At 40.6% G+C, this 27,114-nt stretch overlaps 1 protein-coding gene across 2 annotated transcripts; it reads right to left on the bottom strand.

The window, feature by feature from the left end:
• On the bottom strand, positions 1-22,426 carry LOC139576682 (T-box transcription factor TBX5-like). 2 transcript variants are annotated; one of them, XM_071403017.1, is made up of 9 exons: positions 22,275-22,426; positions 18,657-18,826; positions 17,762-17,856; positions 10,935-11,054; positions 8,438-8,585; positions 7,676-7,828; positions 4,607-4,698; positions 2,294-2,520; positions 1-2,123 (listed from the first exon to the last, which is right to left on the bottom strand). In XM_071403017.1, the coding sequence occupies exons 2-9, from the start codon at positions 18,789-18,791 to the stop codon at positions 1,561-1,563; spliced, it is 1,533 nt and encodes a 510-aa protein (XP_071259118.1). In that variant the 5' UTR covers positions 18,792-18,826; positions 22,275-22,426; the 3' UTR covers positions 1-1,560. The 2 variants fall into 2 exon arrangements, with proteins under 2 accessions (XP_071259118.1, XP_071259117.1); XM_071403016.1 differs by lacking the exon at positions 22,275-22,426 and adding an exon at positions 20,248-20,653.
• Positions 22,427-27,114: the final 4,688 nt, after the last annotated feature.

Here is a 27,114-nt window from a genome sequence, read left to right as displayed (position 1 = left end):
AAAAGTAACAAGCCATTTATTACAACCATGTTAAATATTGTATTCAAAAGGAAATGACAGGAGACGGGAGGAAAGCAAAAAAATTGAAACTTCAATGGGAAACAAACAACTTGAACAATTCAACCAACACTGTGTAATTTCACCATCTTACAACAAAACCAGACAAAATCTCAAGGCCAATAAATACTATAAACAATAACGATACAATAAAGTACAAACACTTCTCAAATGATCACAGGACGTCTCTTTTTAAAGTATTGCTTTCACATAAACACACGCACACACACACACACACACACACACACACACACACACACACACACACACACACACACACACACACACACACACACACACACACACACACACACACACACACACACACACACACACACACACACACACACACACACACACACACACACACACACACACACACACACACACACACACACACACAGGAATGACTCTCGCTCTGCACATACAGTGCTTACGTACTGATCCTCTGTGAACCAATACGAACTCTTCCTATGTTAGTGTAAAACACCAGGCCATCACCTGGTTCCAACTAATGCACCCACTGACTCTCAAGGAAAATAAAACAATATCTAGACAAGAACAATAATCATATGATGTCTAAATATGTTTTAAAATGTGACTATAATACTGGCTTGAAAGGGGGGGGGCTAGAAACACAGGCAGAGAGAGACAGAAATGTAGTGTTGATCGAGTGTTTATTGGTCAGTTCGGGGTAAAGGACAGTGTTGATCGATAGGTCAGTTTAGAGAAACGGAAAGTGTTGATTGGTCAGTTCAGAGAAACAGAGAGTTTTGTTTGGTCAGTTCAGGGGTAAAGGAGAGGCCAGCAGTGACAGCTGCATGATGATGAGATGTGCGTATACCCAAAATGCAATGGGAGTGTGTACAGGTCTTCTGCCATGCGGCAGCCTCTAAACAAGTTCTCTGTGTTTGTCAGTGTGTGTGTGTGTGTGCATGTCTTCCTCCCTGCAGCCTGGTGTAAACTAACAGTTTATCTCTCTTCTGCTCTGCCTGTGGCCACCGCAGCCCCTCTCAGCCGACATTAACTCACAGCAGCCCTGAGCTGAGCTGACACACACACAGATTAGAAATATGGTTTTGTCTGTTGGATCACAGGGATTTCGGTGGGTCACAAACCAACTGGGAACCACGGCCACAGAGAGACAGTCTCACATCTTCAGGGGACAGGGTGACAGGGTGACAGACAGGTCACATACTGTATTAAAAACAGTCTCAGGAATGAAGCTTGGAACGTTTTAGTTGATGGCATCATCTTTCTTCCTGTCCCTCTAGTTTGAATGCTTATCCACCAAGTTCCTCTAACATCAGTTCCTTCCAGAGAGGTCCCAGTCAGAGGAGGATGGACTTAAACGTAACACACAGAAGATCTAACGTTCCACCCATGGCACAGGGAAACACACAACTGGCCAATTAAATCTCTTCACACATAAAATGACAACACCTCACATAAACATAACCCCAAGCCACCAATCAGAGTCTTTCCCCTACACCTGTGGTCCAATCAGGTGGCCGCGCTCCATTCTGGGACCCCTCCCCTGACATGTGTGTGAAGGGTGTGGTAGTGAGGAGGAGATGGGGAAGAGGGGTAGCGGTGGTACTCTCTGACGGGTGGGCTGGGGTGTTGGGGTGTCTGGTGTGGTCTGGAGCTCTGGGTCTGGCCGTGCGAGAGAGAGTCCCCCAGAGGAGGAGAGCCTTGGTGGGCTATGGAGCTCAGCTGAGCGTTCCGGGGACTGGAGGAGTAGGGCTGCTGGGGGAAGGTTGTGTAGGGGTCAGTAGGGGTCATGGGGGCCATGGGTGGAGTCAATGGGCAGCTGTAGGACCAGGATGTACAGCTGAGGTTCTCCAGTCTGGGCTCTGAGCCAGCAAACATACACGCCTGCCGCTGCCCCGCCTCTGACCTGTATGGGGAGTCAGAAAGACCAGGGGGAGGGGGATGGACGGAGGGAGGGAGAGGGGGATGAGGGTAAGCAGACGGCTGATAGTAAGACTCGTCGTTGCTGGGAGAACTGACGATGTAGGGCTTCCTGTACTGGTGATTGTCTGCTGTAGGACAGCTATCATCCGCTGTGGGGAGAGAGAGGGGGGGTGTAAGATTGAGTAACACACTATAAAGGGGACTGGTCTTCCACTAACAATGACGATCATAGAAACAAATCACGCCAGAGACAAAGAGGCAATACAAACTGCTCCAGTGTTTAGAGTGACAGTAATCGTACAAATGCAGCGTAGCGTACCTTTTCTCTTGTTGCAGTGGTACACCTGCATGTGTTCGTGTGTGTCTGGTTGGGGGAGGGTGTAGGGGGCTGGAGGGGGGATGAGGAGGTCCTGGGGGGTGCTGCTCACCCCATTCTCACAGGAATAGGGGTGCAAACCCAACCCCCTCGCCTCCCCCCCAAACGGACTCCCACTAGGACACACCCTCTGACGCACTGAGCTACGAGGAACTACCGGATACTCCTTACTGAGAGAGAGAGCAAGAGAGAGAGGGTGAGAGAGAGCAAGAGAGAGACAGAGAGAGGGGGGGGGGAGAAGCAGTGATATATACTATTTGCAACACATTTTCAAATCATCTTTTAGTCCAAGCACAGTAATGAGACAGGCCTCCAGTACTAAGAAAACTAAACCACCACCCACCAGGCACACACTGGTTAAATCAACCTTCAATGTAATTTATCAATGTATTATGACGTGGAATCAATGTGGAAAACACATTGGATTTGAAAAAAGTCATCAACCAGTATTGTTTTTATCTAATTTCAACCAGCATTATAAACATTGAAATTAGGGTAAAACTTCAACTTAAATATATTGACATAACCTGACTAACAGGTTGTTTCATCAATCTAATTTCAACATAATCATCAGAAATATGTATACATTTAAATTGCCTTTGACCTTGTTTCAATGATAGTAAAATGGTATGTTTGAATAAACATCATTGTTTCAACGGTTAAGCTATCAACCTAAATAACGAGGTATATTGAAATAAAATGGGAAGTCACAGTCCAACGATTTCTGTCTGAACAGTGACTCTTTAAATGGTATATGAGGGGTAATGCACTTGATAACAAGTCTACCATCCAGATGCCTACCTCTATGTACCCTGCTTAGCTTTGGAAACAAGCTGTGCTATCATTTCAACACATTTAGACATTAATCAGCTTCCATAGTTATTTCCGTAGACTACCTAAATAACATTGAATAGTTGACAGTAACTCCTCTAACCTTTCTTACGCAATCTGTATGTGAAAGTAAATTCGGAGTGAGGTTGCGTTTATGTAGGCTACATTGACATCTGATTTGCCCAACAAAAGACACCATCATTTCTACATGTAGGTAGGTATACTATCATTTATCCATGGTTGATTGGATCTTTGAAAGTTTAGAAGTAGTTATCATTAGCCCATATGGATGCCAAATTCACGATATTAATAATACACTTTTATTGATGTACCATCTGTTAGTCAGGTTAAGTCAATGTATTTAAATTGAAGTTTTACCCTAATTTCAATGTTTATAATGTTGGTTGAAATTAGATGAAAACAGTGCTGGTTGATTACTTTTTTCAAATTTTTCCACATTGATTCCACGTCACAATACGTTGACAAATTACGTTGGAACTACGTTGATTCAACCAGTGTGTGCCCAGTGAGCAGATATATGAATATATTTTAGGCAAACAGTCTAATTAACGTAGATTTGAAAATATTGTCTAAGCTGCTTGCCAAAATATTACACAATAATTTACTTCCACCTGTTCTTCAATATACTGTATATTTCCATACTTGTGACTCAAAACCTCAATTACACACTCAGTATTCCTTTCTTTTTGTAGTCTCCCTCCCAGTTTGATCATTATTCTTCTATTAAAGAAATGCATGTTTTGATGTAATTTTACTCTCTCTTTCTCTTGAACACTGGCCTCTCGGTGACCTCAGTGGTATGTAGGGGACAGTGGTCTGTGGCTCTACACACACACACACACACACACACACACACACACACACACACACACACACACACACACACACACACACACACACACACACACACACACACACACACACACACACACACACACACACACACACACACACACACACACACACACACACACACACACACACACACACACACACTGTGCTGACAGATAAAATGCTACTCTAAAAATAAACTCTCATCCACATGCCACTTCAGATACTCTCCCTCACCTCTCTCTCTCTGCTTTCATCGTCTCTCTCAATCTCTCTAACACCCCAGTCCATCCCCTCCCTTCTTTTCACCTCCGTCAATCTTCACCTAGAGCTGTACAGTGACTCCCCAGTCCTCCCTCCTCATCCCCTCTCCTCCCCTCCTCTTCCCTTCTAAGTTTACAGTTGATTTCTGAGAGGACACTTACTCAAACCGCCTCACACAATATGCACAAAATAGACTGTCCCTTTCAGACAGGCTGGATCAAAAGTCTGAGAGAGAGAGAGAGAGAGAAGGAGGGAGGGAGAGAGAGCGAGAGAGAGAGAAAGAGAGAGAGGGAGGGAGTCTGTACTCACCCCTGTATCTTAGCCATGCGGTGCAGCTCCATGTCATCACTGCCTCTGAAGCCCTTAGCGAACGGGTTGTTCTCTATCTTCAGCTGGGTGATCTGACAGGGACACAACACACTGCCTTAGATCACCAAACACCCTGCCCAGCCCTTTGTGTTACTGTGCTGATCCATGAGACACTAAATGTTGAATCTGGACCTGAACAGTTGCTAGATTCTGGGATTCTGGAACGCAACATGGACATTCCACAGACACTGACCATGTTCTGAAAGTATTCATTTTGAACCAGCAGAATCGCAGTGTAAACTGTTTCCCTAAACAGTTGGCAGGTTTAAAGATGGAATCCGCATTAGGAGAAACAGCGCCGCTGTCGGCCCCCAGCACCTTTGTTATTGTTTTATGGACAAAACAGAGGTGAGGGGAAAAGAACTAAACAAAGTTTGTTGTTTGCTGTAATTTCTTTGTTGTTGTAATATCCCAAATGAACGTAGCAGTTTCACCAAGGACTCCAGCTTTAAAGTCCTTAAGTGAAATATAGTTGTTCTAGGAACATTTGGGGTGAAAAATAGGTATTTTCATTGACAATGACACGGTGGGAAACTTGCCGTTGGTTTGTGTTTTTCTTGTTAGGCGTGGTGATGTGTTTATCACGGGTGCGCCGTGGGCTTTCACAATGGAGCGATATAAATGCCAATAGTAATTGAATTAAACCATTTTGAATTTGTGTTCAGGAATTCAATTTGCATTCAATAGTTTAGAATTTTGTATTGCACATAATTTGAACTTGTATTTCATGTGTTTCAGTGTGTGTGTGTGTGTGTGTGTGTGTGTGTGTGTGTGTGTGTGTGTGCGCGTGTGCGTGTGCGCGTGCGCGTGTGTGGACAGAGAGAGAGAGAAACTACAGGTAACTGCCAAAATACAGTGCATTCGGAAAGTATTTGGACCCCTTGACTTTTTCCACATTCTGTTCCGTTACAGCCTTATTCTAAACTGGATTAAATAAAAACAATGTCCTCATTAACCAACACACAATACCCCATAAGGACAAAGCAAAAACACGTTTAAAAAACAGAAATACCTTATTTACATAAGTATTTATACAAGTATTCAGACCCTTTGCTATAAGACTTGAAATTGAGCTCAGGTGCATCCTGTTTCCACTGATCATCCTTGAGATATTTCTACAACTTGATTGGAGTACACCTGTGGTAAATTCAATTGATTGGACATGATTTGGAAAGGCACACGCCTGTCTATATAAGGTCACACAGTTGACAGTGCATGTCAGAGCAAAATCCAAGCTATGAGGTCGAAGGAATTGTCCGTAGAACTCCGAGACAGGATTGGGTCGAGGCACAGATCTGGGGAAGGGTACCAAAACATTTCTGCAGCATTGAAGCCACTCCTCAGTAAAAGGCACATGACAGCCCACTTGGAGTTTGCCTAAAGGCACCTAAAGAACAAGATTCTCTGGTCTGATGAAACCAAGATTGAACTCGTTGGCCTGATTGCCAAGTGTCACGTCTGGAGGAAACCTGGCACCATCCCTATGGTGAAGCATGGTGGTCGCAGCATCATGCTGTGGAGATCTTTTTCTGCGGCAGGGACTAGGAAACTAGTCAGGATCGAGGGAAAGATGAACGGAGCAAAGTAGAGAGAGATCCTTGACGAAAACCTGCTCCAGAGCGCTCAGGACCTCAGACTGGGGCGAAGGTTCACCTTCCAATAGGACAATGACCCTAAGCACACAGCCAAGACAACGCAGGAGTGGCTTTGGGACAAGTCTCTGAATGTCCTTGAGTGGCCCAGCCAGAGTCCAGACTTGAACCTGATCGAACATCTCTGGAAAGACCTGAAAATATCTGTGCAGCGACGCTCCCCATCCAACTTGACAGAGCTTGAGAGGATCTGTAGAGAAGGGGAGAAACTCCCAAAATACAGGTGTGCCAAGCTTGTAGCATCATACTCAAGACTTGAGTCTGTAATCGCTGCCAAAGGTGCTTCAACAAAGTACTAAGTAAAGGGTCTGAATACTTGTGTAAATGTGATATTTTTTATTTGTAATAAATTTGCAAAAAAAATCTAAAACCTCTTTTTGCTTTGTCATTATGGGTATTGTGTGTAGATTGATGAGATATATATTTTTTAATTCATTTTAGAATAAGTTTGTAACGTAACAAAATGTGAATAAAAGTGAAGGGGTCTAAATACTTTCTGAATGCACTGTAAAGGAAACACCAACATAAACTGTCTCAATAGGGCGTTGGGCCACCACGAGCCGCCAGAACAGCTTCAATGCACCTTGGTGAAGATTCTACAAGTGTCTGGAATTCTATTGGAAGGATGCAACACCTTTCTTTAATGAGAAATTCTATCATTTGGTGTTTTGTTGATGGTGTTGATTTATATTTATATAGAAAACACTGTCTCCATAAACTCCCATAAGTGTTCAATTTGGTTGAGATCTGGTGACTGAGACACACACACACACCATTTAAACCCCCTATGGTCCTTTGAGACCCCTCTTTCAAAGTCACTGAGATCTCTGCTTCTAGCCATGGTAGCCAAAATAATGGGAAACTGGGTATTTTTATGCATGACTCTAAGCATGATGGGATGTTAATTGCATAATCAACTCAGGAACCACACCTGTGTGAAAGCATCTGCTTTCAATATACTTTGTATCTCTCATTTACTCAAGTGTTTCCTTTATTTTGGCAGTTACCTGTCTGTGTGTGAGAGTGATTTCTCTATGGCGCTGGAACCATAACATATATGATCAAAGGAAAGGAACAGGTCAGAGCTGCCCTGTGATGCGTAAACACTGGGATGTAATCAAACTGGACATGTTGAGTTGAGAACAGTGATCGGGGGGGAAAATGCACTGATTCACATGGCTAACACAAATCTATATACCCATAAGACAACTCTGGCCTGTACAACAGGACCTGGACAATTTAACTGTATCTATGCCAAAATAATCCAGAAATATCTGATCAAATAAGATGAACGAAAATGTGACTTAAAAAAAAAAGAAAAGTCATAAATGATTTTGTGTGTTCAGTGTTTCGGTACCTTGTGGTTCTGGTATGATGTCACGGCAATGAAGGCGGTCTCTGAGAACACATGCGTGCAGAAGGCAGTGTTCTTGGAACCAAACCTGTTGTATTCGTCTGCTTTGACGATATGGAGGCGGGGCTGGTATTTATGCATGGAGTTTAATATGATCTGCAACACAACAAAAACAAATACATTAAACCAATGCTCTAACTCCATCCCACTTGTAGAAGGAGATATTCAATAGGCCTATCCATAAATTTTCCCTTGTGTCTGGACGCATGCTATGCTGAAGCTAAATTGTTTATTTCCAAATGCGTGTCTTTATGTACCAATGCACTGTGCATATGTTTGTCGTGTCAGTGATTTTGTTCCCTCTCTGGTAGCCATGCTCTGTGTGTAATAGTAAAGTATTAACAGATAATAGGCCTAGCAGAAAGCAGATAATAGTTGTGTGTGCGTGCGTGTGCGTTCATCGAGAGGCCTAATCCTAATTGGTGTGACGGTCCAACCAACCAGTGTGACGGTCCAACCAGGCATGGATGAGCTAATGACCCTTAACGTACCTAACATCATTATTGAGGTTCCCACTGTTCTAACAGAACCACAGCAGACAGCAGCACTATCCCTTCACACACACACACACACACACACACACACACACACACACACACACACACACACACACACACACACACACACACACACACACACACACACACACACACACACACACACACACACACACACACACACAGGGTAGAGAGGTTGAGGACTAACGTGTCCGAAGGGGTCCAGATGGTTGTTGGTGAGTTTGAGTTTCTGGAAGGAGACAAGCTGACGTGTCCAGTGGCTTCCGGTGGCCGGAGAGTCAGGATGGACGTACAACCTCCCTGGCATGGCCGGCTCCGCCTTCCCCGTCACAGACCTGACACACACATACACACACAAAATTCACACATTGACAACTCAACCAAATATCAATCACAATTGGATGCTAGTCAGTTGGCCCTGGTCTGACCCAGCCCTGCCCTTTTACCTGCCCCTCGTACTGTGTGTCTCTCTCGCTCACACACACACACACACACACACACACACACACACACACACACACACACACACACACACACACACACACACACACACACACACACACACACACACACACACACACACACACACACACACACACACACACACACACAGTCTAACCTGGCCATGCTATTTACTGTGGTCGTGCTGTCACACTGGCACAGGAGACACATAAATCTGACATGCCATGGTGCGCCGCTGGCTGTATCTATTATTATTACTAGACCAACATCCTCCTCACGCTTCAACTGCTTTTATAACAAAGAGACACCCTGCTGGCCCCTGTCTGTTACATCAGGATATGTTCATACCAATACAGGTGTTAATCAGAGCAATGAGGTACAAGCAAATTCCAACCATGTGAACATGTTTCCAAAAACTATTGTCCATATAGGAAAAATATAAACGCAACATGTAAAGTGTTGGTTTCATGAACTGAAAGATCCCAGAAATTTTCCATAAGCACAAAAAGCTTATTTCTCTCATATTTTGTGCAGAAATTTGTTTACATCCCTGTTAGTGAGTATTTCTCCTTTGCCAAGATTAACCATCCACCTGACAGGTGTGGCATATCAAGAAGCTGATTAAACAGTATAATCCTTACACCTTACCCCACCTTGTGCTGGGGACAATAAAATGGCACTATAAAATGTGCAGTTTTGTCATACAACACAATGCCACAGATGTCTCAAGTTTTGAGGAAGCGTGTAATTGGCATGCTGACTGTAGGAATGTCCACCAAAGCTGTTGCCAGAGAATTTAATGTTCATTTCTCTACCATAAGCCGCCTCCAACGTCATTTTAGAGAATTTGGCAGTACGCCCAACAGCCTCACAACCGTAGATCATGTGTAACCACTCCACCCCAGGACCTCCACATCCGGCTTCTTCGCCTGCGGGATTGTCTGAGACCAGCCACCCGGACAGCTGAAGAAACTGAGGAGGATTTCTGTCTGTAATAAAGCCCTTTTGTGGGGAAAAACTCATTCTGATTGGCTGCGCCACTGCCCATGTGAAATCCATAGATTAGGGCCAAATTAATTCATTGACTGATTTCCTTATATGAACTGTAACTCAGTAAAATCGTTGAAATTGTTGCATGTTTATATTTCTGTTCAGTATATTTAAAACATGCTAAATGTTCTGGTTTGTTTTATAGTATTTGAGTCAATTTCATTTAAATTCCAGTGAAATCAGAAAGTAAACCAAATTCCAATTCCACATTTTCCTTATTGAAAAGCGTTGACGACAATTGGAATTTCAGTGTACTTCCTGAATTTACTGGAAAATAATTTAATTGATCCCAACCGTGCCACTTTAATGACAATAGCCTATGAGGTGTGTGCGTGTTGTTGTCGTGTGTATGACTCCTTAAGTTGGAATCTGTCAGAGAAGAATGCCCTCCAACTGGCAACAACTGGACCGAGCTGGCAAACATGTTCACTGAAGTTATTCCACTTCTGTCAAATATGGCTGGGAAATGACAGAGCACCGCTGATATTTACAAACAAATAATCTACCCACGCATAACAACATTCACATTAGGCATTAACATAGTCCCTTGTCTAAACATATGACTGAAAATGGAGCGCCCATCTTCTATTGTAGCAGATGAATGACGTGTCCTTAAGGGTGCCACGGGGCTCCATCATGTGACCAGGGAGAGGAGACATACACAGCACGAGAGGGTTTATGCCGCATTCATGTCATGTTGGAAACCTGGGACCTCCTAGTTAAAATGAGCGTAAATTATTTGCGTAGAGCTTCATATTGGTTGTATCTGATACTTCCCAAGAGGGAAACTCGGGTAAGATCTTTCTACAACGAGTAAGCAAGTTGGAAATGTCTGAGTTTATGAGTTTCCGACATCTCCCCTGCAGCCTGGTGCTGACCTCAGTGAAACCTAGCCTTTAATCTGCCCGCCACATGAACCCATGGTACTGAGACTGAACTGGTGGTCAGGGGCAGGAGGTGTGATGCGCAGGCAGCAGGCATACACAGGAAACTAGGCCACAGAGCACAGGGCACTGAGTGGGACCTAAACATCCACGTCCCTGCTCTGTGTTATGTTTCACTCTCTATAATGCTGTTAAAATATATACTGTTTTACTATTTATTTTTAGCAGCTCAAAACACATAATGTAGGCTATTTAAATATACAACGTTTTGTTATATAGCTAGCTTACCATTTATTATCCGCAAACTTGTAGCGGTGGTCATCCGCTGGCACGATATCCATGAGGAGGATGTACTTGGCTTTAGGGTTGAGGCCCGTAACCTTCACCTTGTAGCAGGGGAACATCCGCCTGGCGAGACAGCAACACCACAGACAGTCAGGATCATAACAATATCAGTAGCCTATGACTGAGGCATAGCAGCCATTGCTGCAGTTGTGAGCAAAACCCGAAACAAAACTAGAATCATCTAAACAATTTACGGAGTGGCTGCAGTTCCGGATTTTCTGGAGGCCCAATTTGTTCTGGCTAAAGATACTGAGATTTCTGCCCTCCTAAAAAAATATGTAGCTGCTGCCCACTGCTCTGTTGCCGCTTCCCCCTCCTTAATCGGCGATGAACGACTGTCTGGTGTAGCCTACAAACTTCATGTTGTACACAAAGGACATGGTCGACATGTTCTCTCTATTGAATTCCATGCCTCAGTAGGATATTAAGCATAAGCATGATTTCATGTTCTTTATTCCGGAGGGGAGTTAAGCTACATGCAGCTATTTACATGTTGAACACAAAAGACATGATCAACATGTTCATACAAACTCCAGTGCAAAACTCAAGTGGGGAGTTGCATGCAGCTATCTAGGCAGCATATCAAACACAAGCAAGACACAGTCACAGTCCAATTAGCAATTTAAAGTTATTTTCAATCATCATTGTAAACATTGGCTAAGCAGGAAGCAGACAGGCAGTCAAAGTAGCAGTGTTTTTTTCCAGCAACTCTGGCTAGTGGCTACTGTATGAAACCTACAAAGATTAGCCTCCATCATCACACAAAATGCAGATTGTTTTTGCTCCAATGCAATGTGTAGGGACTGCGTCCCTCTTGTGCAACTGCAATATCCAATACAACAGACAGATATGGTTGTAGGCAGTCTTCATTAATCACTGCAGGGTTTTTATTTAAACTGTTCAGAAGTATGAGGCAGAAACATAGCCCACTGGGCACACCATGTCACTTCAATGTGGAAATGTGGGTAATATTTGGTTGAGGTGTTGATCAATGAGATTTCAACCTTTATTCACCCACTCAAAAAGACAGCCAGAAGTTTGTTGAATTCCCAATGTGTCATCACTATGCTTTCAACACTTCTAAAGTCACAGCCAAATTCGAATGGAAAAACAATGTCAGATTTTTGGTTTAGTATTCATCTACATGTGTTATCGCTGCACTTTCAACCATTTAAAAACACAACAAAGTTCAAATGGGAATGCAATGTCAGATATTTTGTATTTGGATCTCATAGCACAACCAAATGACCTGGATTGCAGTTGAGATTACATTAAAAGTACATAGTGCAAGTGATCAATGCTGTTCGAGATTCTGCGCAGGTTATTATAGTAATTGTAAAGATCTCCACAGACCTGTAACCTTTGCATGCTATCTTGATCATGCACGCTTTCTAAGATTACATAAAAATACATGTATAGTTACATTAGGCTAAACTCAAAATATGGCCATTTTAAGGTTGAATAAATACTGTTACATTAGTTTCTAAAATAGTTTTAGCTTTATGCTATTGACAACGCAACCAAATATCAATATTTAAAGGATATTGAATGCTTGGATAGTTTCATCTGAGCCACAGCCTTAATCCTATTCTTTAAAGTTTATTTTTGGTTTAGTTGGAGATGTGAATCCAAACTTCAGGATCATTTGTTAACTTGTCGACAAGTTAATAGGCTATTTATTGCATTACAAAAGTGATATTGAATTGTGTTTTGTTGTCAACGCAACCAAATATCAACATTTGAATCTTTTGTGCCACTGATTTAGACTGGTTCTAATTCCAGTTTGTCTACAAATGACTAATTGATCAATTGGATTCACATCTCCATCTCAACAAAGAATCAAAGTTAAAGAACATGACTAGATCAAATCTAACTTTATTTAAAGTGTATTTCAAATTTGATTGGATTTAGTACTATTGTTAAACTTAGATTTTGGGTTGAGATGCAGAAGTGGATCCAACATATCAGTTAATAATTTGTAGACAAACTGGAATTAGTCAGTGGCACAAATGGAACTGTCCAAGCAGAAGATACATCTCCTTCTACGGTTGATATTTGGTTACGTTGGCACAACTCAATATCCAGATTGTCTACAAATGAATAATTGATATAGACGTCTTCACCTCAACCAGAAATCAAATAATAGGACTAAATCTAATCTAATCAAACTTTAAATGCACTTTAAATAAAGTTTGATTTAGTCCTATTCTTTAGCCTTGATTTTTGGATAAGATGGAGAGTTGAATCGAGTGATTCATTTGAAGATTACATTTGAAATCAACCAAAGCTTGAAACCCTAGACCTATACAGTGCCTTATTCACAACCCTTTACTTTTTCCACATTTGGTTGTGTTACAGCCTGTATTTAAAATGAATGAACCTTTCTTTAGATGTTAATGTCACTGATCTACACACAATACCCCATAATGTCATAGTGGAATGACGTTTTAGACATTTTTACAAATAAATAAAATTAACAGCTGAAATGTCTTGAGTCAATACGTATGTAACAGTATAGCTTCCGTCCCTCTCCTCGACTCTACCTGGGCTCGAACCAGGGACCCTGGTTGCACACATCAACAACTGCCTACCACGAAGCATCGTTACCCATCGCTCCACAAAAACAACTACTTCAAGGTCTCAGAGCGAGTGACGTCACCGATTGAAACGCTATTAGCGCGCACCCCGCTAACTAGCTAGCCATTTATCGGTTACACGTATTCAACCCCTTTGTTATGGCAAGCAAAAATAACTTCAGGAGTAAAAATGTGCTTAAGTCAGATAAGTTGCATGAACTAACTATGTGTGCAATAATGTTGTTTAATATGATTTTTTCACACTTTGGATGGTGTATTAATACACCCAGTTGCTACAAAAATACAGGTGTCCTTCCTAACTCAGTTAACGGAGAGGAAGGAAACCACTCAGGGATTTCACCATGAGGCCAATGGTGATTTTACAGAGTAAAATGGCTGTGATAGGAGAAAACTGAGTATGGATCACCGACAGTGTAGTTACTCCACAATATTAACCTACATGTATTTTGGAATATAAAAATATTACAAAACATGCATCTTGTTTGCAATAAGGCACTAAAGTAATACTGCACAAAATGTGGAAAATAAATACACTCTTTGTCCTCAATACAAATCATAATGTTTGGGGCAAATCCAACACATCACTGAGAACCACTCTTTATATTTTCAAACACAACTCGTGGTGGCTGTACCATGTTATGGGTATGCTTGTCATCAGCAGGGACTAGGATAAAAGAAAAGGAATAGAGCTAAGCACAGGCAAAGTCCTAAAGGTTTAGTCTGCTTTCCAACAGACACTGGGAGACAAATCCACTTTTCAGCAGGAAAATAACCTAAAATACAAGGCCAAATATACACTGGAGTTACTTACCAAGATGGCATTGAATGTTCCCGAGTAGCCTATTTACATTTTTGACTTAAATCGTCTGAAAAATATATGGCAAGACTTGAAAATGGCTGTCCAGCAACAATCAACAACCAACTTCAAGCTATACTGCTTGAAGAACTTTTTTCAAAAATAATGTGCAAATATTGTACAATCCAGGTTTGCAAAGCTCTTAAGAGACTTACCCAGAAAGACTTCCAGCTGTAATTGCTGCCAAAGGTGATTCTAACGTGTATTGACTCAGGGGGTTGAATACTTATCTAATCAAAATATATTAGTGTTTTATTTAAAAAATCTTCCACTTTGACATTAGATTATTTTGTGTAGATCGTTGACAAAAAAATGACAATTTAATCACACTTTGTATATGGAAAAGGTTGAGGGGTATGAATACTTTGAGGGCACTGTATGTATTGTCAATTTTTTGTTGAACCCTGGGATGAATTGAAACATAGCTCTAGATGACTTTGCAAATGCGATATAGGCCTAAATAGTATCATTGATGATCTCTAAAGTACAGTTAAATTTAATTTGCTCTGTTAAACCTACCCTTTGGAATGACTTTGATAGCTATAGTGAATTTTGTTATTTAGAGACCTCTCAATAACCATTCTCACGATAGTACATTGGTATTAGTCAGTGATAAATATCAAAGCTAAGCAGGGCTTGGTTAAAACTCTGGATGGGAGAACACATGAATAGCTCTAGATAGAACAACTCTCCAGTAGGAAGTGCTGCTCATCCCATAGTTTTTTTCTGATGGCGGATATACAGTGAGCTCCAAAAGGGACCAAAAGTACTGGGACAAATTAACTTATATGTATATGTATTAAAGTAGTCATGCCTCTGTAACTTTCTCACTCATCAATATTCACGATTCATTCAGGATTATCCGTCATCGTGGTAGCATCCACATTAATGTAGAAGTATTTTGAATCATATTCTTATTTACAATAAAAGTGAGTAAAAAAAATGACACAATACATTATTTACTGTTCATTTCTTTTGGGCACAAAATAATCTGAAACACAACCAAAACAAACAGCAAATGTATCCAACAAGCTTGTAGAGTCACAGACTTGATGGAATCATTGCGTGCTAGGAATATGGGACTAAATATTAAACTTTTGACTACCTTAATACACATAAGTGAATTTGTCCCAATACTTTTGGTCCCCTAAAATTGGGCGACTATGTACAAAAAGTGCTGTACTTTCTAAATGGTTCACCCAATATGGATGAACATTTCCTGAAATTAAAGCTGACAGTCTACACTTTAACCTCATCGTCATCGTATCATTTCAAATCCAAAGTGCTAGAGCACAGAGCCAAAACAACAAAGATTTGTCACAGTCCTAATACACAGCATATTGGCCAACTATGATTTTTCAGTGTAAAAATGTTCCTGTTGATTCAGGAGTTAAACTCACTCTGTAAGAGTGAAATGATCCCTAAGTGGTGTAAAAGAACCCCCAGCGTTGGTGTTAATAACCAGTTATTTTGTACAGTGTGGAGAGTAAAACAGTCCCATCAAAACCCCGCTTATCATTATCATATTTCCAAGCATGCTCTACTGCAGGTAGATTTTTTAGGATTATTTTTAACATCTGTGTTTTTGCTTTTGGTTTTGATTGATTGATTAATCTTATGCTACACAAAGATAAATAACATACAATCAATTAGTTAGATTTATTGTACCTGTTACTGAAATGGTTGTTCCAGTTTAAATGGTTTAGGTAGTCTTCTTATCAACTTTCCTAAAGCTGAAAGTCATTCTGAATGCAGGTTGCAGGTGATTAAAAATTCCAGCTGTTGAATATCCTAACTCTGACTGGATTCCAATAGGAATTACACATCACTTTGCAAGTCGGCATAATGTGACCTGCAGGCCTGATGTGGCCTGCAAACCAGGAGTATCCTAACACCACTGCCATCAAAGTAAGGCCTTATGATATATGTATTGTATTGTCATAGAGCTTCATTTGAATGATCACATTCGACTAGGTACTCACTTGGTGAATGCCACAGGCCTTTAAAATGAAATAATTCAATAACCATGTCTCTGTCACTAACAAATACAGTCATGGGTGGAAACTCTACAATTCACGTGAAAAGAAAAGGCACCCGGGAAATATGCAAATTAGGCTTTACAACATAGTGTTAAAACAACACCTAAAAAGTATTTACTGTAACACTAGAGGTGTTCATTTCTTACACTGAGAAAGTTTAACAGCATCAGCACTAAGCAAAGTGAGCCCAGTTTACTCTAAATTAAGTGTTTTACACTGTAGGTGTTGCATATTACTCTACAGTAGAGCTATGCAAACACCACAACAAAGTTCATTTGAACACTTTAAGAGTTGAATTGGGAACACTGTCACAGAGTTAGATCTTTAACGCTTTCAAAAGTGTTATTTTAACACTAGTTCAGTGGGACTCATATCTTCACTGAAATTAGTGTACATTTAACACTTTCAGAGTTAAATGTATTCCATTGATATTGCTGTATACTGTAAATTGAAGCTCCAAAGCTGTTTCAAAGGTACATATTCAACGTATTTTAAACAAGGTTTGTCTATGTGTTGAAGATACAACATTGTTTCAAAGGTACAAATTCAACATATTTCATTTAAATTTGTCTATGTTGAAAACTGGTTACAATGATGACCTAATCCTGTGGTTGAAATTTCACCTTCCAAACAACAGTTGATTACTTTTTTTCAAATCCTATGTATTTTCACGTAGATTCCACGTCACAATACATTGACAAGTTACTAGCTACGTTGATTCAACCAACCAGTTTGTGTCCAGTGGGAGGATACATCATCATGGTTCGATCAGAAGAGGGTGAGTAAAGAGAGAAACGTGAAGGGGGATGAAGTGTGAACAGCAAGAAAAAATGTGTGCGTAGAATAACACGTACAGGAGATGATTTGGATGCGTAGCTTTGAGAAAGAGGTTTCCAGAGGGGCGGGGCGAGTGCGAAACTCCATATTCATAGCCACCGCCAATCATTTATTCGGCTAATGAGAAAATGATATTACTTGAAAATGTGTACCCGGCCAATAGCCTACTTGTTATGGGCCTAATTATAAATACAAACGTTACAAACAGTAGGCCTAATCACAAAAATGTGACATGTTTAACAGGTCTAGGCCTAGTGGGCACATTTTTATTTTCCCTAAATGTTCAGTGTTAATTAACGGAAGCTCAAAAAACCTATAGCCTAAGCCTAACGTAAAAAGTGAGAAAACAATTTGTACTAGTTTATAGGCTTAATTGTAGCCTATAATGGACACGAATTTTCATTCTCATCTAATGCAAGAACACATAGCGCACGCATTTACCTTCCCGCTTTAGTGATAATCATCTCTGTTCCGACCTCATGGAACTTCTCCCACAGCTCGCGCTCGTGCAGGTAGACTTTTATTCCCTCCATCCCCTGAGAATAGAGAACAGATAAGATAAGAGATATATATACTAAATATTTAAACCAAAGTCCCGATCCCTCATTGAAGAAATATCCTACCGATTGGTCTACATAAACTTAATTGAACATTGTAAAAACAGTTTTAAAAATACAACAAACGTAAGCCTTTACAGCCTGACCAATAACAATGTATTTTATCTTAGTGAGACTGTTGTACTATTGGAACGGTTTGATTAAAATGACAATACGTTTGGGCCTATATTAATATTAATAACAATAACTATTGTAAGCCTATTTATTAGATGCCGCATAGGCCTACACTGTAAATAGGCTACTGAAGGTTTCAAATTTATAAGAAAACCCCGATATTTTCACTAACAGAGTTTGACACAGATTTAACCAGAGAGTCAGTCAGTCAGTTTTGCTCTGGGCATGTTCTAGGTAACCAACCGACTGTTTAGAAACCAAATCTAGGTCATATTCAGCTCCCGCGTTCCTAAAATTGGCTATTTGTTTCTGCTTTGAAATGAAATGCGCTACTTCGCCGACTTTAGTTTTTATATTAGGGGAATAATCGTTTAAATTAGTGGCCTATATTATTCAGAGTATTTTCATTTGTTCTCTTCAATAGGCTATGGGCCTACTATAGACTAACTTAATGACATTATTTTCAACAATTACTTTCCCACTTCGCTTTAGAAGAGAAAATCATGCATAAATCGTGATCACCCACAATTAAAAAATATATACAAGTGCCTCGTTTTCACGTTTTGAAATTTTTTACATTTACACACACACAAACGGGAAGTTACCTGCTGTGTGCGCGTGGTCCCCGGTGACGGTGGAGAGCTGGAGCTAGTGTGATTCTCCGGTTTGTTCTCTTTCGGTGAGTTCGTGTCTGTGTCCATGCGCTCTGGGATGGCGAACGGGTCCCCGCCGTTAGCCATCACACACACTACAATACCTGACACCAAGGGACACACTGACGGGATAGACACAACACACGCACGCGCACGCGCACACGCACACACACACACACACACACACACACACACACACACACACACACAAACACTATTATCTGATAAGCCTAAAATACAGTATGTTAATACTTTATTATTAACCTATTAGGCCTGGGATAACAGAGCTGATAATAATGACTTGAATTCAATATACACCTCAGTCTCATTTCACAGAAAATATGACAAAATTCAAACTAAAACTATATTACAAAATAAGCTGTGTTGTGCATTTGAAAACATCTTGGGCCTAAAGAAATAAGCTCATGCATAAATGGTCTAGATAATCAAATGAAACAAATGAGAAAAAATAAGCATAATTAAAATATATATTTAAATAAACATTTAAATGTCTATTTAGATAGTCAATGAAATGTATATTATTCTGATTTAGATAGTCATCTGCAACATGTAGTCTTGTTAAATATCAGTAGGCTAAGGCTTTATCTATTATTAATCTATTATTTAAAATTGTGTTTTGGCTATATCACAGCATGTGCATATTTAACAACATGTAATAATAACAATAATAATAATCATCATCATCATCATAATAATCGAATAACAGTCATAATTAATAAGAAGATAAGAATAATAGGAATAGGCTTAGTGATCATAATAATGTATGTAGCATATCCTTACTAATAACGCGTAACAATATCCTACTAGTGATTAAATATGCTATTAGTAAGCTAATAGATAGACGGTTATATAAGGATGCTATTATTATAAGCTGTGAATGATCAGGGCCCACTGGTAAAACATTGTTTTGTTTTCTATAAATTATTGCACCTCTCACTGTACCAGACCTGGCCTCAAATACATGCGTATTTACTAGGCCTATTTGTTATTGAAATACTTATTTTCTGTGTATTTGAGTATTTTCAAATAATGTGGCCAAATCAGCTACTTATATTGGAATTATTTGAAAGTATTTGCAAGTAAATTCATGTAAATAGCCGAAACTACAGTATTTTGAAATAGGATACTTGTTTCCATTATTTCAAATACCCCTTGGACCAAACAGACCTTGGTTAAAATGCATGGACTATTTAAATATGTGTATTTGAAAATACACTTGTCTGTGTATTTGTGTATTTTCAAACACTTTCCAAGTGTTTCCAAAAACATTCCAATATTCAACTAGCCTACTTATATTTTCAAAGAAAAATTATCCAAATACTTACTTCGAAATGTCTTTAGGCTATTTCAATTACTTTCAAAGAATTTGAACACAAGGTCTGCACTCTACATCAACTCTGGACCCGAATATTGAAGACATAGAGACAGCCGTCTAAAGCCAAGCCGCTGAGTCTAAACAACACTACATCCAGCCGCACACATTCACTTAAACACTCCTCACACACTCTTCGGGTCTGTGTACCTCATGCGCTGTTCTGTTTCGGTCCTGGAGACCACAGTTCCACGGTCATCCTGGTGTGTGTGTGTTTGTTAGATCAGTGTCCAGAGTCGCTGTGTCACCTAATCCGAAATTCTCCAAACACGCAGACCCACAGAGTTCACCGTATTAAATAGAACACTCCCTCAGACCTCCGTCAGTAACGCATTATTATGGTGAATAATTACACTGGACGAAGGTTAGGCTATATACGTTTAGTATTTTAAAACTGGATTGTACCATACGTCTGAATGAATTTCCCTATGTCTGACTCTAACCGTCGACGGTTGCCGAAGCCAGCCTGGTTCACCAGAGACCCCCAGTCTTTTCCCGCCTTCCCCTCTCCTCTCCCTCTATCTCCATGCAGCAGTCTATCGTGTGCGGAGCTGGAGCTCGGTTTGACCCTCAAATCAGGAATTACCCATTTCAAGGCACCCCCTACGTTTTTCAGCCCCCACCCCCATCGTACCCTCGCGTCATAGCCAGTTACTGAAAGAATGTAGGACCTATAAGATTGCTCTCCCTCCCTCCCCACCCCCCTCTCGCTCAGACAGAGAGAGCGCAGTGGCCTTGTCATTCATGCTAATAAAGATGCTATGAATCTGAATCTGAAAGAGAGAGAGAGAGAGATAGAGAGAGACAGAGAGCTTTAGCAACAGTGGCCTTGTCATTCATGCTAATAAAGATGCTATGAATCTGAGAGACAGACAGACCGAGAGACGAGCGAGAGAGAGAGAGATTAATTTATTCCCTGCATGGCCAGGGATTATATTGAGAAAATGGAGGTCGGTTTATGAGGATTTGGTTTGATGTAAAGAGCATGAAGGTACTATTATCCCTATTTAAGAGAGGAGCAACATTTTCTGTAAATACATGCATGCATGATCTCAGGATATAAATACTATAATAAACTGGGTGGTTTGAACCCTGAATACTAATTGACTGACAGCTGTGGTATCAGACGTATACCACGGGGATAACAAAATATGTGTTTTTCCTGCTCTAATTACGTTGGTAACCAGTTTATAATAGCAATAAGGCACCTCGGGAGTTTGTGGTATATGGCCAATATAGCACGGCTAGGGGCTGTGTCCAGGCACTCCGCTTTGCGTCGGTGTAAGAACAGCCCTTAAACGTGGTATAAATGGCCATATACCACACCCCATCGGGCCTTATTGCTTAATTATACTCTTTCCCTTTCTTATATAATAGCTAGGATAACCTACATGTATATTATCTCAAAGGCTACCATCCTTCACACAGCATTTCACTCCAGGGCGCTGCGTCTGTATTAAGAATCGAGATAATCAACCGGTCGCATCCATTACCGTGCAGCTCTTGAGCAGAGTCACCCGGAGTTGAAGGGGTCAGCATGAGGTAAACAGGCGCTCGTTTGAGCTCTGCTCTCTCCGTTTGGTGGAATATACTTGACTCTGATTTTAATCAAATAATCAATCCACGACCACACACACACACACACACACACACGCACACTGAAATAGGATAGGCTTGCAGCAATACAGCCTATTACTTTAGTGTGAAATTATAGCCTGGACTCATTGATGTAAAAAAATAGGCCAACATCGCGTAAACATAGCCTAACTTTAACCTAATCTGATTTGCTTTTCTCACATTTTCTTGGCTACGGCTCATAGGCTACCGACGATGACTCTGTAGCATTGACATTCTGCTTCGATAATGTTCTTGTTTCTCAAAACGGTCATTTGTCACAGCAATAAACTCGTTATTACAGGATTGTCACCAGAATTTTGGCTTTTACACATGCAGTGTCCCGGGTGCTCTAAAACGCAAATTTTCTTCAATCAAACAATTATTTCCTAAAGTGGTAGCCTAGCATATAATTTAGGCTAATATTAGGCATATTAGTAAAAGGCTTGACCTCTATTTTTTTTTAATCACACATAAGAAGACAAACGCCTATAGCCAGTCGGTCATGCATGGTCTCCAAAACAGATCAGTAGTAGGTTATTTCAACAATTGTTGTATTTTACCGTGTTCAGATGGCAGTTCCGCGCTGGGACATTTACTGTCTATTCGGTCAGTAGCCGAGGTCTAGTGTGTCAACAGTCCTCAATGGTCTCATATGAAGCAATCCATGCGTATGTGCTTCGGGGCATGCACATATGCCTAGAGCATGTGCTGTCGTGTAGGGGCATTGAGATTGTGGCTCTTGTGGAGTTGGCATTGATTTCCGTCGCTGCGTGCACCACACACGCCACTGCTCACATAACTGACCCCACTGTGAACAATCACAAAGATATAATGTCAACATTGGGCCTACACTATACTGCCACCAGTATGTGGCATTTCAACTGCCAGAGAAATGAATGGAAATGACTGATAGACAAAGATCAACCTTCTATTGATAACCCGGCGATGTGAGGGTGTTCTGCGAATATCAGACGACAACGGTTTCTAAACTTAATGTGCAGTGGAACTCAGGCCTCTGTCTCGCCCCTCTCTCTCCATGCCCTCTGACTTGTACGTGTTCTCTTTTATATTTGGGGCCTTGGGCCCTGAGAAAGAGAGAAAAAGATAGAGACCCACTAACATCTAAAATCTTAATCCTGCGCTGCGAATCAGAAACATCAGCCTCGGTGTGATATACAAAAATATTGAAATATTTTGTGTATAATATTTAGAATTCCGTTAAACAATCGTTTCGAGATAGTTGGTATATTTATAGAATAGGCCTATTTCATGTTTGGTCAAGTGATGGTCGGTCGTCTTTTCTGGCTGCGGTTGCATGTGCAGTTGTGAACGGGTATTATTCAGATGAGATAAAGTCTGATTCTTTCCGAGTACTTTCTAGACCGACTGTTTACTTTCATAGCTATAATTGTAGGCCTCCACGTGTAATCACATTTTGATCTAATTTCGAACAAAAACATTCATTTGGTAGGCTATAGTTTGACATGCGTGTTGGCCTGAGGGACGCTCATATTCAATTCATCTTTTTAATAATTTATGTTTTATAAAACAAATATTAGGCATAATTCGAAAACCGTTGTTCTTTATAACTTCAATGTTCCAAATATATCAGATTGTTATAAACGAATGTAGGGGCCTATCACTAAATTCAAAGAGGTATTTTAAATAAAATCAGATTAGGAATTAAGCCTCAACTTTTTAAAATCAGGTCCGAGGTGCAATGGTAGGCTATATTTTTTAAATGTAGGTATATATTAATGCAATGTGTTTATTTAAACAATCTTAAACTGACTGGCAGGGAGTGAAACATCCCATAACCAAATCATAAATGTAGAAAGCCTATTAACTTGAATGCCACTTAACATTCTTGAAAAATATTTTCTAATACTCATCAAGTGCTGTTTTATACAATTTAGTTGTCTTAAGCAATATCTAAAATATTCTGATTTTAAAGAGATTTTAGTTTAGGAATTCATAATTGCAGATAACATAACCTATATTTAGTCTCTGTGTGTAGAAATCTAATAAAGTACACTAATAGTTGAAGGCTACATTGTTTGAAAAAAAGGCAAATGAATCAATTCAAATGATTTATTGACTTTATCACAAATATTTGTCTCAAACAGAATTTGATTGTTTTGAACTTGCCATATTTATCTTTTACTTAAGACTTCTAGAACATCATCTCAGTCGATAAATAGAAGGAAGGTTAGGTCAGGCCTATGTGATAGGGCCTTTGTCATTTCACTCCAGTAGGCATGTTTTCAACTCTCCAACATTGAGAGTATAGAAGCTGAGTAACCAAACAAACTTCTCCATGTTAGAACTTTCATTATAGAACTAAGAAGCTGAGAGAGACATAGACAGAGGTAAAATACATGCCTTTTTGTGGCCATGGTTGGACTACACTGTCCCATCCTTACTTCTACATTTCCTCTATCAAGTCATTTAAAAAACGTTTTTTTAGTCATTTAGCAGACACTCTTATCCAGAGCGACTTAAAGGAGCAATTAAGGTTAAGTGGCTTGCTCAAGGCCACATCAACCGATTTTTCAAGTAGTCGGCTCTGGGATTCGAACCAGCGACCTTTCGGTTAAGCCAGTAACTGGTCCAACGCTCTTAACCGCTAGGTCTGTATGGAGGAAGTGGTTCCAAGTGTTCCAGCACTCCACAGCTTTGTCCCACACACCTACAGCCAGACCAAAGGGAATGAGTGTGTGTGACTGTGTGTATGTCTGTGTGGTAGCAATGGACAAGGTCAACCCATTTCTCTGCAAACAATCACATCACACAGGGTAAGTCACATTCCTGTCCCCCCCCTCTCTCTCCCCCACCCCCTTCAGTCAGGTGGTCTCTCTCAGGTCCTATTTTGTGGAAAAGAGAGGGACCCTCACATGATAAACTACATAAAGAATAACTACAAGCTGTCCTGATTGGATTCCATTGAGAGATGCCGAATGGCACAGAGACTCAAGGAAGTGTTGTTTCACTGTGTTATTACTTTATATTGGGGTTGGAATGCAGGACATAGCCTTCTGGCACCAGATCCCAGGCTGCAAAACACAATTTGTTAGCACACTCTACTGTCTATTAGCCCACACTACACGACTGTTGTTCAATAAAACAACATCACTACTGTAAATGACTCGTATTATTAGTCTGTGTGTGCAGTGTGTTCCTCAGACAGGGCTAGTCTCTTCTAGGGTCACTGTCCTGATAGAGATGTGTCTGGCCCTCCATCGCCCTCTAGTGTTGGCCCTCTGCTCTGACAGACACAGCAGAACAGGGACTAACATCACAATAGCACACAAAAACACGGTGCTCAAACTTACTCTGAAGAGTTCCAAATCATCAGGTCACACACTCCTAAACTCTTCTTAACACGCTCACACACACAGACGGCAGTGTCTCAAACACACAGACGGCAGTGTCTCAAACACACAGACGGCAGTGTTTCTAACACACAGACGGCAGAGTTTCTCTGCAGAAAAGTGCCCATTATTTTATCCGCTGGCATTTGACCAATAAAGTCGCAGGTGCAGAGTTTGAGGGGACAGAAAGGGCCTGGGGTTAGGGTGAGAGGGGGGTACAGAGGTGTCCATGTGGTAACATTAACATTTAGGATACCAGCCTTTGTGCCTGCGTGTATGTCCCGAAAGGAACATTTCACTCACAGGCGTCACTCTGAAGTGTTACTAAACACAAGTGACCTTCTTTACGCACTGATGGCCATTGGCCACTCACACACACGTACGTACGAGAGATGGAGAAAAAGAGAGCGAGCGACAGAGAATGGCTTAGAGCTTCATCAGAAATGAACTACTACAGGACTAACTACTTTATGCATTAAGACCTCATATTTTCCATATACTGCTCGCTGGCCTAGACATTATCCTCCTCACCTAGACACCATTATCCTCCTCACCTAGACGTCATTATCTTCCTCCTCACCTAGACATGATCCTCCTCAACATCATTATCCTCCTCCTCTCCTAGACATCATTATCTCCTCCTCAACCTTCCTCGTCCTCCATCAGTCAGTCCTGTTTAACTGCTACCTTTAAAAAGCCTCTTCCTTCCAGTTGGATACTTTATCACTTCTGGGATGTCAGTCTTTAAAGGCTGAAAACTCATGTCAACACAGCTGACATTTGTGATGCTCTAAGGCCCTTTACTGTGTTAATGTGGCCTTTACTGTGGCTCACACCTTTCCCCACCATGGTACAGAGCTCAGGAGGCATGTCCCCAGGCGGGGTGGTCTGGGTTAGCGTTGGGTCACAGGTTTCAGCACTGGACGTGTGAAAGACTTCACTTAACACAGCCTCTGGCAGGGCCGGCCAGGGTGGACGGTCTGGGGTCACTTCATCTCACCTCTAGGAGAGAGGTAGGAATAAGAGAAGAGGAGAGAGAAGCGGAGAGGAGAGAAGAGGAGGAGATACAATAGGAGAGAAAAATAGTATTTCTGTCTGTCTTTTTCTCACACCATCTGTTAAGTTCTTTGTGTTGCTTGTATCCAGCGCACCAGTGACACTATCAGATCACAGGATGACAAGCAGTTACTATTATAACAGGACTGAGTGGGTCATACACTCACTTCACATCAAAAGTACTGGCCAAAACTAGATTGGTTTCAAATCAGACAACTTTACAACAGAACTAAAAAGCTTTTGTCTTATTTAATGCACTTGCTTACAAGTAAAAAAACAACAACACCATTATGATCAGGTAGGTGAGTGGACACCAGGTACGAGGTAGAAGGCAGTCCATTACATCTGAAATACTGTACCACAGGAATTAAATCAGAGAAAACAGTAACCAGAAGAGCAAAATACATGAAATTGAATTAGAAATAGCAGACGTTAGCATTTAACCACTCTCTCTCTGACAGTACTGCAAAATGCTAAAAGAGCATATACAGAAATCAAAGATGCCTCAACTTAAAAACAAACATTATCCTGTCTCTAAAATCTTTGACCAGCCAGTCAACCATGATGAACTCAACACACACAGATAGACACACACTCTCTGGATTCAAATACATGTGTACTTGAGCATTTGTTATTTAAATATTTTTTTTCTGTGTATTTCAGTATTTTCAAATACAGCCCAAAACAGGTACTTTTATTTGAGTATTTGTAAAAAACCAAATAGTCGACCAAATTGTATTTTAAAAGTATATTCAAATACTTATTTCAAATACCTGGGTTAAATGTATGGGAGTGTATGAGTATTTTCAAATACTTTCCAAGTGTATGTCCATATACATTCCAATATTCAACTACTTGTTTTTTTCAAATAAAGGTTATCTGAATACATGTTTCAAATGTATTGAACATTACAATACATTAAATAGTATTTGAACCGATGTCTGACACACACACACACACACACACACACACA

Source organism: Salvelinus alpinus, chromosome 5 (genome assembly GCF_045679555.1).
Source record: "Salvelinus alpinus chromosome 5, SLU_Salpinus.1, whole genome shotgun sequence".
Classification (NCBI taxonomy): domain Eukaryota; kingdom Metazoa; phylum Chordata; class Actinopteri; order Salmoniformes; family Salmonidae; genus Salvelinus; species Salvelinus alpinus.
The sequence above is the reverse complement of the archived record's forward strand: the minus strand, read 5'-3'. Positions and strand labels throughout refer to the sequence as shown.

Bases quoted from the DNA above. Each gene is read 5' to 3' on its own strand.
- LOC139576682 (XM_071403017.1), bottom strand. From the start codon at position 18,791: ATGGCTAACGGCGGGGACCCGTTCGCCATCCCAGAGCGCATGGACACA. The intron at 17,857-18,656 runs GTAACTTCCCGT...CTCTATTCTCAG, and splicing joins GGACCACGCGCACACAGCAG to GGGATGGAGGGAATAAAAGT. The intron at 11,055-17,761 runs GTAAATGCGTGC...CTGTCTCGCCAG, and splicing joins ATTATCACTAAAGCGGGAAG to GCGGATGTTCCCCTGCTACA.